Source organism: Prionailurus bengalensis, chromosome A2 (assembly GCF_016509475.1).
Source record: "Prionailurus bengalensis isolate Pbe53 chromosome A2, Fcat_Pben_1.1_paternal_pri, whole genome shotgun sequence".
NCBI classification, from domain to species: Eukaryota; Metazoa; Chordata; class Mammalia; order Carnivora; family Felidae; genus Prionailurus; species Prionailurus bengalensis.
The window spans coordinates 46,211,211-46,228,939 of record NC_057348.1 but is presented as its reverse complement, the minus strand read 5'-3'; the positions used below and the strand labels follow the sequence as shown (position 1 = coordinate 46,228,939).

Sequence of the window (17,729 nt, the reverse complement as noted above, 5' to 3'; positions counted from 1 at the left end):
ATGACTAAACTTAATTATCCTTGCTCATGCATGGGCACCCAACTGAACTGGCAATGTTTAGATGGATAATAAAATAATGACCTGAATCATAAATTATTATATATTTATTTCAAAGACTCTATTTTTTCTTATTTTCTTTTTAGTAAAATCATAAACTGTGTTGTTATAAGCAAGATTTTCATATAGTTCGTGTTCTATTAACAATGATACTAAATGAGACCATCCTGGGGCACCTGGTGGCTCAGTCAGTTAAGCACCCTACTTCAGCTCAGGCCATGACCTTGCGGTTCATGGGTTCGAGCCCTGCGTTGGGCTCTGTGCTGATAGCTCACAGCCTGAAGCCTGCTTTGGATTCTGTGTCTCCCTCACTCTCTCTGCCCCTCCCCCACTAGTGTCTATCTCTCTCTCAAAATAATAAACACTAAATAAGTAAATAAATAAATGAGACCATCTTTCCTGAGTCAGAGTAGCTCTTTGATATTTTTTTTTTTTTATTAATTTCAATTTGAGAAAGCTTCACTCTGCAAAGACAGATTTGAAAATAAACCATGGAATTTACTTATCCTGTTCAAACACTGTAATGGGATTGCATTTAATGAATTATTATTGCAGAAAATATTTTAATTTTAAAAAATAAACTATCACAACTATCATTTTTAACCGTTTCTTAAAAGTAACATAATGACAACCAAGTAGTGTGAAGTAATGTGCAGAACCAATATCAAACTTCTAGACTGCACATCTACAAGTTTAAAAGTAATATGAATTGTTTAATGTTGCCAAATGTGTGTCTCCATGTGCAAATGTAATGAATACAGTGCTAATGTGTGAGTACGCCTGCAACTACAAACAAACAGAAAGAGAAAGGAGAAAACTAGCATTCAACACTACAAGGAAACCACACTTTGTTATTTAAGAATTGCATTCATGCCATCTGAAAGGAAGGACCTGACAAGTTAATGGCTTCATTTATGTTCTTATCAAACCAAACACTTGTGTGCTTCAAAATCTCACTGTACTCTGAAGCAGTGGTCATCTCTGATAGTGGTAATGGCCACAATCACAGCATTAGGCACACTTGTGTCTGGTTTTAGGGCATAAGGTGACTGGAGAAGCATTTCTCTGGGACCTGAAGAGTTTTTCCTGAGAGCAATGTTCAGCATCATTGGTTATCAGCTTCCAAAGGAGAGGCACTCATGTCTTCTTCCCTTTTCTTATAACAGCTTAATGGAGGTATAAATCATATAACAGAAAACTCACCCCTTGAGAGTGTTTTTTAGTACATACATTTACCCTAAGAGCAACCCTATACCTATTAGGAATCACTTCCTATACCTCCCTCCCCATCAGCCACTGGCAAATACTAATCTTCTTTATATCTCTATGGAATTGCCTATTCTGCATATTGCATTCAAACAGAATCATATAATATGTAGCCTTTTTGTATCTTCTTTCATTTAGCATAATATTTTCAAGGTTCATCCATGTTGTGGTGTATATCAATACTTTTTATTCCTTTTTATGGGTGAATTATGTTCCACAGTAAGGATACCACATTTTGTTTATTTATTCATCAGTCAATGGACATTTGGGGTGGGTCAACTTTTTGGCTATTATGAATAATGCCACTATGAATATTTGTGTACAGGCTTTTCTGTGAACATGTTTTTGTTTCTCCGGAGCTCATACCTAGGAATGGAGTTACTGGAACATGTGGTTTACTTTATATCTAATGTTTTAAGGAATTAACCCAAAGGCTTTACAAAATAGCTGTGCAGTTTTACACCTCCACCAGCAATATATGAAGTTTCCAATTTCTCCATGTCCTTGTTAACACTTGTGTCTTTTAAAATTTTTTTAATTTTTTAAGTCCAGTGTGGGGCTTGAACTCACAGCCCTGAGATCGAGTTCCTGAGCTGAGATCAAGAGTTGGGTGCTTAACCATCTGAGCCACCCAGGTGCCCCTGTGTCTTTTTTTATTATAGCCATCCTAGTACTGAGTAATGGTGGTAAACCCTTTACAAGGTTTAACTCATTTGATCTTCCCAATATTGCTATATCCAGAAAAGGGAATTCAGATTTAGAGAGGTTCAGTAACTTGCTTAACACTAATACACTGAAAAGTGCCAAAGCTGAAATTAGAAATATGTTGCACAAATACTCTTTGAACACTCAGGAGAATGAAAACAATTTGGGCAAGTTTCACCTCCCCCCACCCTTACAACAAGACCTTCCTGAGTTTAAAATCTTCTGTTCTATCCAAGTTAGTCTCCCGTTGATATCCTGAATCTACTCCTGCTTTATGCTTCAGAGCTAAACTGGTACTGAGACATAATATTGAGAATAAGAGGGAGAAGGAAATAGTTCCAATTAAAGCAAAAATTTCCATTTAGCCACTGATAATTTGTAAATATAAATTTGGAATTTTAAAAAATCATTAAAAATCAATTTGAAAAGCCTAATTTTCCAAGTATGATCTTCATTACTCTTGGGCCAAAACTGTTTCCAAGGTACACATTTCCAGTTTCAATGAAGTCAGTGGAAATTGACTTCAAATTGAAGCCAATTTTTATGTTTTAATTCCATAAAGATATATGCTACCTTTTAACCTTCTAATTTACAGTAATTTATAATTATAAAATGTTTACATATTATTATATTAACAGTTACACAGAAGCATATCTATTAATGTTTGTTCTCAAAAATAGAAGTGTCACCATTTTTAAAAACATGGTAATAAAGTAAACGCACTTAACTCAGTGTTTAGGAAAGACTTGGAATAGACTCTTTTGACTCTTAGGTTAGGAATTTTTTCATTCCTAACTTATGTTTGACTTTCCTAAGGGGCAGTCTAGTGAACTGTCATAAGGGAGGAAAGCAGCACACGACCTGGTGCCGCAATAACAAGGTTTTCTTGTTTTCCCTTGATCTAGCCTTTCTTTGTCTTTGCTGTCCATTAAATTAAGAAATCTTCCCGAATAGTCATAAGAGAGTTCTTCTTCTGGCAAAATGTCTTTGGCTGCAAAAAGTGCCAACTTGGGTACCATTGAGTCAATTCGGACAGGAATCATCAACAGGTTTGGCTCACAAGAATGGTTAAGAAATCTTCCAATATTTCCTATAGAGGCAGGATCAACAAATGTTTCTATTACCTGCCCACTGTAAACATGTTCTCTGACGGCTATAATGTAATTTGGGTCCTGTATTGTTTGTAACTGAATTCTTCTCTGTACTTCAGAGTATCCCAAAACTTCTCCGGCATATTCACAGACAAACCGTCCTTTTGGTATAAATTCCAAGGTACGAAGTCCCCAGCCTTTTTTATCCGTCTTGAACACCTGGAGTTGGAACTGTAGACCTTGCTGGACCACTCTGTTCTTGCACTGGTCACTGCACTGGCACAGGATATTGCATTCAAAAACCGGGTTGGCACACTTGCCTTGGGATCCTGTATCTATAAGGCAGGAATTATCATCATAGTTCTCTGCATGACGGAGACAGGAGCAAGTACCAGGGAGGCAGGTTTTGAGACAAATGCATCCCGGAAAGGTTATTTGTGTGGGATCGATGTCTGTTCCAGGTCCAGCTACGTGGTCAGGAGTATACTGCAAAACCAGAAATGCTGTAAGTCAGCATGCCATGGCATGTATTTCATACACATTTCAAGCAGCTTTTGGATGAGACACTTCCTAATTCCAACATATATAAAAATAGGTTCAAACGAAACTAACAAAGAACAACAATCTGTTAAAATATTGTTTGAAAACATACCTCTTCAATTTAAAAAGATTAATTTTTACTTTTTTAAAGTTTATTTATTTTGAGAGAGAGTTAGTGAGTGGGGGAGGGGCAGAGAGAAAGGGAGAGAGAGAATCTCGAGCAGGCTCGGCAATGTCAGTGCAGAGCCTGATGTGGGGCTTGAACCTGTGAACCGTAAGATTATGACCTGAGCTGAAGTCAAGAATTGGATGCTTCACTGACGGAGCCACCCAGGCACCCCAAGATTAATTTTTACATTTAAAACTCTGTGGTTTTATTTTAGGTATGGGGTAACAAAAGAAAAAAGTTTTTCTCTCATCAGAAATTGGAAGATTGGTAACTCATTTTGTTTTCTTCTTTAATATCAGAATAATCAGTGCTGAGTTTAGTTTTTGAATGCAGTTAAGAATTTCGCCCTTGGCTCTTGATCTTTTCACATTTATCTAACAATATAAATGTATGTATGTATTTTTCTTAAATGTTTGCTTATTTTGAGAGAGTGCGTGCATGTGTGCGCACACAAGCGGGGGGAGGGGCAGAGAGAGAGAGGGAGAGAGAGAAAATCCCATTTGGAGCTTCAACAAACCATGAGTTCATGACCTGAGCCAAAATCAAGATTCTGATGCTTAAACTGACTGAGCTGCCCAGGCACCCCTGCATGTATGTATTTTACTGAGTCATCGCAGATGCTTTTTGGGGATAAGAAAGTCATAAATGATAAATAACTTAATGAAAAGTGGACTGTGGAAGAAAGTCTTCCATTGATTTTTAAAGGAATTCTTAACTTGAAGATTACTTAAATTCCTAAATATTCTTTGATGTTCAAAAAAGACACTATTACTTCAGAGTTTTACTTGAGTCTTCACAATGTTAAAAATAGGCAAAATTGGCCAAGAAATTGCAGACAGAATTCCAAAAATCATACTTGTTATACAGATATTAATAAATGTAGGTGTATTACATACATGTGAAGAAATCCTGTTTTTATTAAATGGTAAAGAGATAATATGGAAAAGTTTCTTACATTACAGAAAAAGAAGAAAGTCTCAAGTCTAAAATCTCTGTGTGAAAACTGATCTCCGGTTATTTCCTCACTAGCATAATGAAGCATATTTCCAAACCTTAAAGATTAAAGTGCATCTCGTTACTTTTTTAATGTTTTTCTTTATTTTTGAGACAGAGAGAGAGAGCATGAGCAGGGGAGGGGCAGACACACACACACACACACACACACACACACACACACACACACACACACAGAATCCGAAGCAGGCTCCAGGCTCTGAGCTGTCAGCACAGAGCCAGACACAGGGCTCGATCTCATGAACCATGAGATCATGATCTGAGCTGAAGTCGGACACTTAACTGACTGAGCCACCCTGGCACCCCTAAAGTATCTCTTATAAGCCCAGATATTTCCTTATGTATAGAATAGTTTTTGCTTAAATGGAAACTAATTCATTTATACATGCTGTTAGTGTTCTTGGACCCAACTTCAGTGTGGTGGTAGTGTGGGGTTTTCCCACACCTCTAACAAGCAATGCTTCGCACACCAGGTCGGTATACTGTAATTCAACTCAGTTCTGACACTATCCAATAGCATCACATTCCACAGTCTAAGGAGTCAGTCCTAAGACTGCTTCCCACCACCTTCAGAAACCAGTCCCAAGCTCAAGTTGTCATATGTGCTTCTAACTGATGGGTTGTATACTGGAGGTTCCCATGACCCCTTCCTTGGACTTCAGACACCAGTCACAAATCCACGTTGTTACTGAACTTATGGCCAACAAGCTGTAAATCAGAAGTTCTCAAAATCCCCTCCTTGGGTTCGCTTAATTTGCTAGAATTGCTCACAGAACTCAGAGAAAAATTTTACATAGCAGACACCAGTTTATTGTAAAAGGATACAACTCAGAACAGCCAGATGGAAGAGATGAACAGGGCAAGGTATGGGGAGAGGGAGAGGAGCTTCCATGCCGTCCGCAGGCATGCCACACTCGCAGCACCTTTTCTCCCAGCTCTCTGAACCCTGTTTTCTTGGGCTTTATTGGAGGCTTGATCACAGAGGCAAGATTGATTAAAACTGGCTACTGGCAAATGATTCAACCTCTAGCCCCTCTTGTAGCTGGAGGTTAGGGGTGAGGGTACTGAAAGTTCCAACTCTCAAATCACCTGGTTGGCTCCACTGGCAACCAGCTCTCACCTTCAGGTGCTTTCCAAAACTTGCCTCATTAACATAACAAAAGATACCTTTGGCTGCTCTCATCACTTAGTGAATAACAAGGGTTCTAGGAACTTGGTGCCAGAAATGGGGACAAAGATCACATATGTATTTCTTATCACAAAATCACAGCTGCACAGCTGCATTGTTCCAAAAAGGATTTAATGAGACTAACAAAGATATAAGATAAATGAACAATACATAGGAAATGTAAGGTGAAGAACAGTAAGAGCTAGTTGAGAGAGCTTTGGCACACAAAGTGTGCCTATCCAGAAGTAAACTGGATGTTTGGTTCTGAGCACAGCCACTTCCAAGAGGGAAATACGATATGACATATGGCTTACACTATCCATAAAGAACATTCTCACTGTTCAGAAGTACTGACTTTTTCCAGTATGGAAACTGGAGGGAAATTTCACCATTGTGTCTGTCTAAACCATTCTCTTCCAGAAAGCAGTTTCATGGGCTGTTTCTCATTCTGACTTTCAACAAAGGCTACTGGCATGCTGCCCATGCAGAGAGAGCAAGAGCAGTACTGTGAGGGACCAGCTGCAGAGGCTTTAATTCAGGGATAGATTTTAAGAGTATCTAGAGGAATGTCTGAACCGCCTATCTCTCAGGACTAAGCTTTGGAGAAAGTATTAAACAACATGTACTTACATACCCTGTGGTGGAGCCTTGGTGGAGCTATGCAGTTAGGCTCAAAACCCTACATTTTAAAAAACGTTGAGCTGGGGTAAGGATTGACATCCTTTGGGTAAGATGAGGAGTATGAGTGGGAGCACCTGCGGGGGAAGGCCAACACTCTGCTTAAAAAGTGATTTGGGGGTGGAGAGCGGAAATAGCTTCTCTTGTTTGTGTCATTTCTTACAGCTTTAGCTTAGTAGAGATGTCCTAAAGGGATAAAGAATGGCTTAGAAAAAGATGCCCTATCAGTCAAATTCAATGGCTGCTGTTTTATACAGAATCTACTTCCAGCTTTTGAAAGAGTCAAGGTTGAAACATAAATGGTTATGAGACATTTTTAAAAAGTACTTGCAAAATGAAGATTTTACTGTTTCTCTGTTAAACTTCTCATGAAGAATTCTTTTAAATTAATTTCTTCTTAAAAGTGCACATATTTTTAAAGTACCATATAAATCACTAAAGTCTAAAGTGATTTTTTTTTTTTTTTTGGATACAGATAATTCCTTTTAAAATCAAGTCTGACTTATTGCCGTTTTCTAACCAGAAGAGCATATTATTCTTTGTTGAATTTATTTGGGTGTGGTGAGGTTTGGAAAAATACATTTATTTGCTTATTTTTATTTACATATTTAAAAAAAGATATTGGAGAATCTAGTGATACAGTTTTTGTTTTTTTTTTTAAATTCTGGAATTTAAACTTGATGCACAATCTAAGGTCTTTTAGAGATAGATTATAAATAATTCCAAATGAGCTGCAGACACCTTCCAAAAGATAATAGAGACCTCTGGATAAACTTCTTGTTTGAAGAGAATATTTGTTTTCCCTTATGGATGTAATCCTTAATCCCGAAACCAATGCTTAACACAAATCATTTTATCTCCATATATTTCCATTTTCTCTTCCTTAAACAGTCAGTAAAATACCACTCCAGGAAGATGATTCACCTGACTTAGAAAAATGGCTAAAGAATAATCTTTTGAAAACCATTTCTAATTTAACATGATTTACAGGTATCTAACTACATATTGAAAAATTGTTTTCAGAAATAATCTGATGTCACTGACCTTATATTCTATTCAAATATTATGTTATGCAAATTGTTAACTCTTGAGAATCTGAAAGCTAATGTTAAGTGCATCATAAATGGGGAGTCAGTTGACCTGAGTTTAAAGGCTCCCAATTTGTAGCTCTTTCCATAGTCTGTCCTCTACTTCCTGGAACAAAGCCCAGGACCAAACTGATTCAGAAAAAAGGGAGTTACCCTGAGGATTTTTGTGCTTACCTTCAACCAAGGAGAGATCAAAGCTTGAGGAATGAGACCACAGAGGACATGTTTTTACTCATCCAGCATCTGTTCCTTTTCTTCTGATAACAGCACCTTGACTTCTCAGGGAAACCTTCCCACTACTGTCTCAGTGGTTAGGATGGGGGATACTTGGTTAATCAGGTCATCATTTGTTCCTTTCAACAGTGTTTGGTTGGATCTGCTCGGTACTTAAGCCAGATCAGTGAAAAATAATTCTTGGGGTGCCAGGGTGACTCAGTCAGTTGAGTGTCCAACTTCAGCTCAGGTCATGATCTCACGGCTCATGGGATTGAGCCCTACATTGGGCTCTGTGCTGTCAGTGCAGAGTGGGCTTTGGATCCTCTACCCCCTCTCCCTCTGCCCCTCCCCCGCTCATGCTCACTCTCTCAAATAAACATAAAAAAAAAGATTCTGGGATTTCTGCTTAAACAATCAGCAAGAGACATTCTCATTCTACCTGTTCACCTGGAAATCTCAAATTCTACTGCATACATAAGACCTACTGAATGTGTAGCCAACCAGCGGAAAGAGGAGCAGGTGTGCAAAGGGTGGAGGTGGTAGAAAGAAATATCTGATGACATCGTTAGAGTTCTTATATCTGGACATGCCTATAATTACCACTCTTGGACTTTGCTGTTATGAGGCAATTCCTTCCTTTTTATGCTTGAGTTAGTTTATATTGTATTTTTATTTCTCGCAAATGACTCTTTTTTCTTTTTTATAATTTATTTATTTACTTTGAGAGAAGAGAGTGAGTGAGCAGAGGAGGGGCAGACCGAGAGAGACAGAGAGAGAATCCCAAGCAGGCTCCGTGCTGTCAGTGTGGAGCCCGATGCAGGGTTTGATCCCATGAACTGTGAGATCATGACCTACGCTGAAATCAAGAGTCAGACACTGAACCACATAGGCGCCCCACAGACAAATGACTCTTTATTGATATATTCATGGTGGAAACTGACAATGGTTCCAGGAAATGGCTGAAAAATTTAGTCAAAGATATAAATGGTAATGAGAATTCAGGTCTCCAGTTGGGAGATGAGGCTAAGGCAAAATGTGCAGGAGGCCAGAGATGCCTGTGACAGGCAATGGTGAGCTTTTTTTTTAAATGTTTACTTATTTTGAGAGAAAACATGAGCTGGGGGAGGGACAGAGAGATAGGAGAGAGAGAATCCCAAGCAGGCTCTGCACTGTCAGCCCAGAGCCGTACACAGGGCTCGATCCCACGGATCATGAGATCGTGACCTGAGCAGAAATCAAGAGTTGGATGCTTAACCAACTGAGCCATCCAGGCTCCCTAGTGGAGAACTTCTTAATGTAGAGCATGGAATGTCCTAAAGAGGACACGTACAGAACATAGACACATATACAATCCTCTTGATAGCATTGTGACTTAGGGCAAGCTTCAGGTAAGCACCTATAAAACAAGAATAATACCTGTACCTGTCCCCCACCCCAGATATTATTAAATTTAAATAACTAACACCATACTCAGTGCCAGGCCCTTTATATCTTTAGAATAGTAGCTTCCTTCAATGCTTCTAGATGTTATTTCTAGGTTTTATATGTAAAACATCATATATTTCTGGCACATTACTTAATCTCTCTAAATATTTCCTTTCTGTCTATCTCAAAGGTGGCTGTGAAGGAAAATAAAGTCAAAGAATCCATGTACAAAGCTTACTCTAGTGGCTGGCACATAAGTGTTCAATATGAATTATGTAGGCTATCTAGTAGGGTGGTGGAAACAACAGATTCTGAAGTTAAATTTTCCAGGTTCAAACATAGTCAAACCAAAATTATCTCTAGGAGACCATGTGACTATATTCCTATCTTCCATTACTTATACATCTTGAAAGGGAGGAAACTAAGAATTGACCCAGCACACACATCTTTCATTCATCCACAAATATTGCCTTATTGCCCATTATGTGCACATGCCAGGATTTAGAAAGAACCAGTCAGAAAAATACAAAAAGGACACAAAGAATGGGACTTTTATCATTTCTTTGTATTGTAATAACATAAATTTTACTTTTTCTTGGTATGTATCAAAATGCAATCATTGATCATGCAAGAGTTGGGAATAAATGCAAAATGACAAAGGCAAAATCATGTAGCAGAAACCAGATCCTTGAAGAACTGGGTGGAGATTTCAAGTTTTTTGACACAAAACTTAAAACTTTTTTATAAACCATCGTCACTCAAGAAGCCCAGGAGACATCATGTCGAAAAGCAAATACACCTCCTTGGCTAGTCTCAAACGCAATCTCTCTCTTTTCTGAACTAGACCTGCACTTATTAAAAGCATGAACTTTGGGATTTAAATGGCATGGCCTGTAGGGATCTCCAGTTCTACTACAAGTGTAAGTCTTGTTTTTTTTAACAAATATATGTCTCAAAGAAATGGTGCTGTGATTTGGGGTATGACACAATAATGGGGGATGAGTTACTTTTCAGAGCGCTAGGCACAGGGCAGCTGGCGTAGGAAATATTTTTTGGCTGCTTGACTGCACTTCTTGATAACTTCTGATCAGAAGTCTGACTTTTCTAAGTCACATTCTATATCAAAGCCCCAGAAACTTAACTATGACACTGCATAATATTTTGGGCTTAAAACCTAGGCCTTGATTCTGAATTTTAAGGAAGTACTGTGAAAATCTTCATTCCTTTTTTGGTTGTGTTGAAACACCAGCTACATGAATCTTTGTACTTGGCCTCTACCCCATGAGTTTGTTTTTGCTTCAAGCAGCTATTAAGAGCGTGTGAGCCAGATAATTCTTGTCAAGGCCAAGCTGAAATCTTAATGTTTCAGAAACCTGAAAGCTGGTTTCAGAAACCTGAAAAAAAGGCTAGATTCAACACTCAGTTGAAGAAAATCAATTAGTTTACTTTCTGTTTGGCTTTCAACACAGATGGCATTATGATAGGCTTGTTTCCAGTATGAATATGTGAATGTTCTTTTTGCCTTTTCACACAGTACTCAAAGGCAAACTAGACACAAAGTTATTTTTAACTTGAGTTTTTCATGCCTTAATTCCTATGTGTGTACATGCCTGTGAAGGCAGGGTTTGGGGTAAGCAAGCTGTTTTGACCTTTCATAAGACTTGTTTTGTGCTCTATGAATATATGAAAGCAAACAAGTTAAAGGCACTTCAGGCTTGTCATAAATATGTTTCAAGCATGTTTTATCAAGACTATAAGCTCCTAGGGGCGCCTGGGTGGCGCAGTCGGTTAAGCGTCCGACTTCAGCCAGGTCACGATCTCGCCGTCCGTGAGTTCGAGCCCCGCGTCGGGCTCTGGGCTGATGGCTCAGAGCCTGGAGCCTGTTTCCGATTCTGTGTCTCCCTCTCTCTCTGCCCCTCCCCCGTTCATGCTCTGTCTCTCTCTGTCCCAAAAATAAACGTTGAAAAAAAAAAAAAAAAAGACTATAAGCTCCTTGAGGAAGGATCTTAGTAATCCTGACTCTATCCAGAGCTATGCATATAGGCTGGCAGCTAGAGTACTGTGGGATTGAGTCTTGGTCTCCAGATTTTCACTTATGCCCATTAACTGTAGGTGTAAGTATCAGTCATAAGGCTTCCTTTCTCCTCCCTCTACCCTCTCCTCCTGACCCCCATAGCAAATGAATGCTTTCTATGTGGTCTTGTAAGCTCAAAAGAAAAGTTGTCACCATTTTATCTTCTACGTCTAGCTTAACGCCTAGCACATTATACACAATCAATTATTTGCTGAATAAAGAAAACATTTGTCAGGATTTTGGACCACATATTCGGCAATGTTTGGTACTGAATAAGCTTTTAGGGATTACAGTTGAATCCCTAAAGTGTTTGGTCCTAGCCAACTATATTATTAACCATAAACTGCCGGAGGTAGTTTGAGGAAAAATAACCTTTTCTAACATTAATATCCTGCCCACTCTGAAAATTGCTATTGAATCTACTGTTTTATTTGAGCTTCACAACAACCCTAGGAAGGCGGGGCACACGGGGCTCAATACTGACAATGTACATGACAAGGGTTATACATTTTTAATTATTTTCATTTACAGATGAAGAAGCTCAGGCTCCAAGAAATAGCTAAGATGGCCAAGCCCTGAACTCACCCTCTCCTACTTCCAAGTCCAGCGCTCCTTTCACTCCATCATTGTTTTTTAGTCATATTATTTAGGCAACAAGCAGTCCAAAGTCACAGGAGTGGGAAAGTTATTTCAGGAAAGGTTTTGATGTGGTAACAGTGCAGAACATTTCCTGAGTTCTTTTAGCAAACCAGAAGTGCATTTTACTTGTAATTCTCAAAGCAATCCGGGAGAGGCACTATTATTTTAATCGTACACGGGAGGATTCCAAGGCTTAGCTGAGGCTAGTTTATATTTGCAAAAGACCTCAGACCACGAGGGAGACTCAGCAAAGTCTCATTCTAGGGACTAGGACCTAAGTTTGTAACCCTACCACTAGGCTGAGGGCCGTTAATACGGCCCATGCCTTATCTTACATATGAGACACCTGACACCAGCGAGGTAAATGATTTGCCCCGAACCCTCAGTGAGTTCTGGGGACAGAACCAGGGGAAAAAAAAGGCCAGTTTCTGAGGGCTGTTTCCAAGGGACCACACGAAACGCTTGGCTTTGCCCTTCAGGGAACTGCCAGTCTTCGGGCAGAAAAGAGGAATATTCTTGTTGTTAAGGTCATTACGGAGGGTTCATAGAAAAAGACTAAAACGGGGGTGCCTGTGTGGCTCAGTCGTTGGAGCGCCAACCTCGCTTCAGGTCATGATCTCACAGTTCGTAAGTTGGAGCACTAGGTCGGGTTCTGCCCAGACAGCTCAGATGGATTCGGTGTCTCCCTGTCTACCCCTCCCCCGCTCATGCTGTCTCTCTCTCTCTCTCTCTCTGAAAAATAAACATTAAAAAAATAAAAATAAATAAATAAATAAATAAATAAATAAATAAGATAAAGACGAAAACCTGAGCATGTAAGAGCTATTCCTGCGCGAAACAGCTCTGCGATGGAGTAAGAAAGAACGTCGAGAAGTACGGGTACAACTTGCGGTATGAGCACCACAGAACTTCGGCCCGGTGGGGAAGCAACGCACTTGGTCCTTGGGGCTATTCAGCTCCGTCCCCCACCTGGACCGGCGCCAGCTCCACCCGGGTGGCTGAGCCCTCAGTGCCCGTGGTGGGCAAACTTCCCCGGAGAGCTGGGCGCCGGCACCCACCAGCCCCAGTCTCTGCGGCCGAGCCCCGCCCCCTACCTGGAAAGGCTCTGGCTCCGCCCCCGGGGGCCACGCGCTCACGGGCACGTTCTCCAGGCCGCGCGCAATATCCAGGCGCTCCGTCGGTCTCTCAGGCCCCTCCTTAGACGTTGCCATTCCCGCAAGACTCTCTTTCTACTCTCCCGCGGACATTTCCTGTCGTCTCGAGGCGCTGGCCACCTAGATGATTTTGAGCCTCGCAGAGGATGCTGGGAATCACGGGTCGTGCGCCTCCGCTGCCTTTTGGGAGTCGTAGTTTTTCTCTCTCCTTTCACAAGTGGCCTGTGAGGGCGTCTTCTCAGCTTTCCTCTACGTTTTGGTGTGGCTCACTCTGTTTTGAGCCAGATGCACAACAAATAATACAAAGCTTTGTAAGGTACGGACACAGCTTTGGAACCATAAAATGAAGTGCTTTAATTTTTCCTGTGAGCCTCAGGGAGGGTTGGAGGTGAAGTCATTTGTGTAGGTTTCTGAGGGCTGGGAAGATTGCGGGAGTGGGGGGAGGAGCGCGCTCTAAGCTGAGTGGGGAGTTGCACACCAGGGTTTTTCAGGTTCTGGAACTTGCGTGGAAGTTGGGTGACGTGTGAAGGGGTTTGCTCTCAGGCGGCAGAATAGCCTTTAGGGCGTCGTAAGGCATGTGTGGGAACGCCCTGATTGCGGTATGTTTCCCATCAGCTTCCCGTTTCCTAGAAAAAACTGCCTCAACAAAGGATTCTGATAAAAACTCGAAATTGCTGAATCCAGTGGGATATTTCCCAAGTTGTCTGACCTGATTGTTCTGTCGCATCTACTTGAAACCCCGTCTCATTGCAGCTTCTGTGGCACCTGCCCTGGATGGGCTGCCCTCTGGCTGACTGTCCTTTCCCGCCTGATTCTGAAATATTGGTGGGTGTCCCTCAGGTTTCTGCCTCTGCTCCTTCTCACTTGCCTTGTCTGGGCTTCCTCAGTAATAGCATTTCCCCACATAGCTTCAAATACTGTTATAAAGTATTAGGTATTCTCTCTCCAGCTCAGACGTGGATATCTGCTTTGCTCTGGTTGTGGATAGCCGATTATTGAACATAAAAAAAATTTTTTTTAATGTTTTTTTATTCTAGAGAGAAAGACAGAGCGTGAGCGGGGGAGGGGCAGAGAGAGAGAGAGAGAGAGAGAGAGAGAGAGAGAGAGAGAGAGAGAGAGTGAGAGTCTGAAGCAGGCTCCAGGCTCTGAGCTGTCAGCAGAGTGGATCGCAGGGCCCCAACTCTGGAACCTGGAGATAATGACCTGAGCCCAAGTCAGACGCTTAACTAGCTGAGCCACCCAGGTGCTCCTGATTATTGAACATTTTTCCTGTCTTACAGACACCACAAGTTCATATGGACCTTAGGTGACTAATTCTTCTGCAAATCTTCCTTTTCTCTTTTAAAATAAACCGGGACAGTAATTTGTCCACGATTGCCAGAGTTACTAAAGCAACAAACCAAAGCATTTCCCTGTATTTCTGCCTCGCTTTAGACCTCCATAGTTAGGAGCTTCCTGGCCAAATCTTGTTGATTCTACTTTTGTAATTTTTCACATTTTCATTTCTATTTAGTCTCAGGTTGTGGTTTCTTCCTTTGACTCTTGAAATTCTTTTCTTCGAGTCTAACATTCTCCCAAATCACCCCTACTTTATTATAGTTTCTTTAAAATTTGTACTTAAAACAGACACATAGACCAATGGAATGGAATAAAGAACCCATAATTGGACCCTCAAATGTATGGCCAACTAATCTTTGACAAAGCAGGAAAGTGTATCCAAGAAAAAAGTCTCTTCAGCAAACGTTGCTAGAAGAACTGGACAGCAACATACAGAGGAATGAGTGGACCACTTTTTTACACCATACACAAAAATAAACTCAAAATTACGAAAGACCTAAATGTGAGACAGGAAACTATCAAAACCCTAGAGGAGAACGTAGGCAACAACCTCTTTGACCTCAGCCGCAGCAACTTTTTCCTGGACACATCTCTGAAGGCAAGGGAAATAAAAGCAAAAATGAACTATTGGGACCTCATCAAGATAAAAAACTTCTGCACAGCTAAGAAAACATTCAACAAAACTAAAAAGCAACCGACGGAATGGGAGAAGATATTTGCAAATGACGTATTGGATAAAGGGTTAGTATCCAAAGTCTGTAAAGAACTCACCAAACTCCACACCTGAAAAACAAATAATTCAGTGAAGAAATGGAAAAAAGCCATGAATAGAAGCGTTTCCAAAGCAGACATCCAGATAGCCAATAGACACATGAAAAGATGCTCAACATCGCTCATCATCAGGGAAATACAAATCAAAACCACATTGAAAACCACCTCACATCGGTCAGAGTGGCTAAAATTAACAAGTCAGGAAGCAACAGATATGGAGGTGAGGATGTCGAGAAACGGGAACCCTCTTGCACTGCTGGTGGGAATGCAAACTGGTACAGCTGCTCTGGAAAACAGTGTGGAGGGTCCTCAAAAATTTAAAAATAGAATTACCCTATGACCCAGCAATAAGCACTCCTGGGAATTTATCCAAAGGATACAGGAGTGCTGATTCATAAGGGCACATGTATCCCAATGTTTATAGCAGCACTATCAACAATAGCCAAATTATGGAAAGAGCCCAAATGTTCATCAACTGATGAATGGATAAAGATGTGGTTTGTATATACAATGGAATACTGCTTGGCAATGAGAAAGAATGAAATCTTGCCATTTGCAACAATGTGGATGGAACTGGAGAGTATTATGCAAAGTGAAATAAGCCAGTCAGAGAAAGACAGATATGTTTTCATTTATATGTAGAATTTGAGAAACTTAATCGAAGACCATGGCAGGAGGGAAGGGGAAAAATAGTTTCAAACAGAGAGGGAGGCAAACCATAAGAGACTTTTAAGTACAGAGAACAAACAGGGTTGATGGTGGGAGGGCAGTGGAGAAGGGAAAATAGGTGATGGGCATTGAGGAAGGCACTTGTTGGGATGAGCCCTGGGTGTTGTAATTGAGTGATGAATCATGGGAATCTACTTCCAAAGCCAAGCACACACTGTATACACTGTATGTTAGCCAACTTGACAATAAATTATATTAAAAAAATAATAATTAAAATCCCGTGTTTGTTCCATGTTTCTCTCAGAGTCCACCTTCTGTATCCTGGCTTATAAGGCCCTTGCCTATTTCTTTGGTCTCAAATTTTAACCCCTTGTTCTACTTACATTTTCTCAACCAGTCATGCTACTTGGGCCTCCGTACCTTTGGTCACATTATTCTTGTGTCTCCATTGCCTTTTCCCCATACTGTCTGTTTACTCAGCTCAAGTGTCTTCATTTCTCTATCTTTCCTGATCCTGCTTTCTATAGGTTTGGTTATTCTTTTCTTTGGGCTCCCAATTTACTCTATAAGGTATTTCTCTTGGTTTCTGAAACTTTTTAGTATACTCGCAGGCAAAACTCTCTTATTAAAGTCATAAAAATTACATATACATGGAAGAGATATAGAAAAGAGGGAGGGAGAGAGAAACATTTTAAGAAGTAATTTTGGTACATTTATTTGTATGTCTTTTGATACAGGGCCAAAGTCTGTGTGTGTGTGTGTCCTGGGGGTGGTGTGGGGTATACTGATTAGAATCCATGTCATGCTTACTCTCAATTCCAGTTTTGGGTCTTTAAAATGGTGCAGGAACGAAAAGACAGTGAAGAAATCTGAGTTCATGATCTGTGTCCCGTTCCCCCCCCCCCCCATTTTTTTATACTTTTCTTAGACCCATTTCAATACAAAATAGTTTTTGGTGACTTGTCTTCTTTTTTTTCCCCCATGTTTTCCAGAGTGTTGCTCTTAGTTTTTCTGGAGGGAAGAAACTGTTTACACTCATAGTTCATACCATTCCCTTGGTATTAATAGTGTCTTAGTTCATGCTGCTATAACAAAATACTATAGGTTGAGTGTCTTAAACAACAAACATTTATTTTTCACAGTTCTAAAGGCTGGAAGTCTGAGATCAGAGTGCCAGCATGGTCAGTTTCTTGGTGAAGGCCCTCTTCTTGGTTTGCAATGGCTGACTCTTCTCATTGTATCCTTATGTGGGGGAAAGACAAAGAGCTAGCTTTACCTTCATCTTCTTATAAAATCGCATCATGAGGGTTCTACTCTCATTACATAATTACCCTCAGCGGCCCCACCTCCAAATACCATCACGTTAGGTCTTCAACAAGTGAACTTTAGAGGGTCACAAACATTCAGTCCATACCCAATAGGTTTAGAAATAGATAATCAGGCGTATAATGTGTATCCAGGAACAAGTAAGAAAGTAACTTAGTTTTGCACTGAAGTACACGTGTGATACAAAAACCCATTTTTTTTCTTTTTAAAATTTAAATTTAGTTAATGTACGGTGTGATTTTGGTTTCAGGAGTAGAATTCAGTGATTCATCACTTACATACAACACCCAGTGTTCATCACAACTGCCCTCCTTAGTACCCATCACCCATCTAGCCCATCC

General features: G+C 40.3%; 1 protein-coding gene across 1 annotated transcript; it reads right to left on the bottom strand.

Moving 5' to 3' along the window:
• Positions 1 to 467: 467 nt before the first annotated feature.
• Positions 468 to 13,432, bottom strand: LOC122487455 (histone-lysine N-methyltransferase SETMAR). The gene is made up of 2 exons (XM_043587977.1): positions 13,225 to 13,432; positions 468 to 3,605 (listed from the first exon to the last, which is right to left on the bottom strand). The coding sequence occupies exons 1-2, from the start codon at positions 13,339 to 13,341 to the stop codon at positions 2,820 to 2,822; spliced, it is 903 nt and encodes a 300-aa protein (XP_043443912.1). The 5' UTR covers positions 13,342 to 13,432; the 3' UTR covers positions 468 to 2,819.
• Positions 13,433 to 17,729: the final 4,297 nt, after the last annotated feature.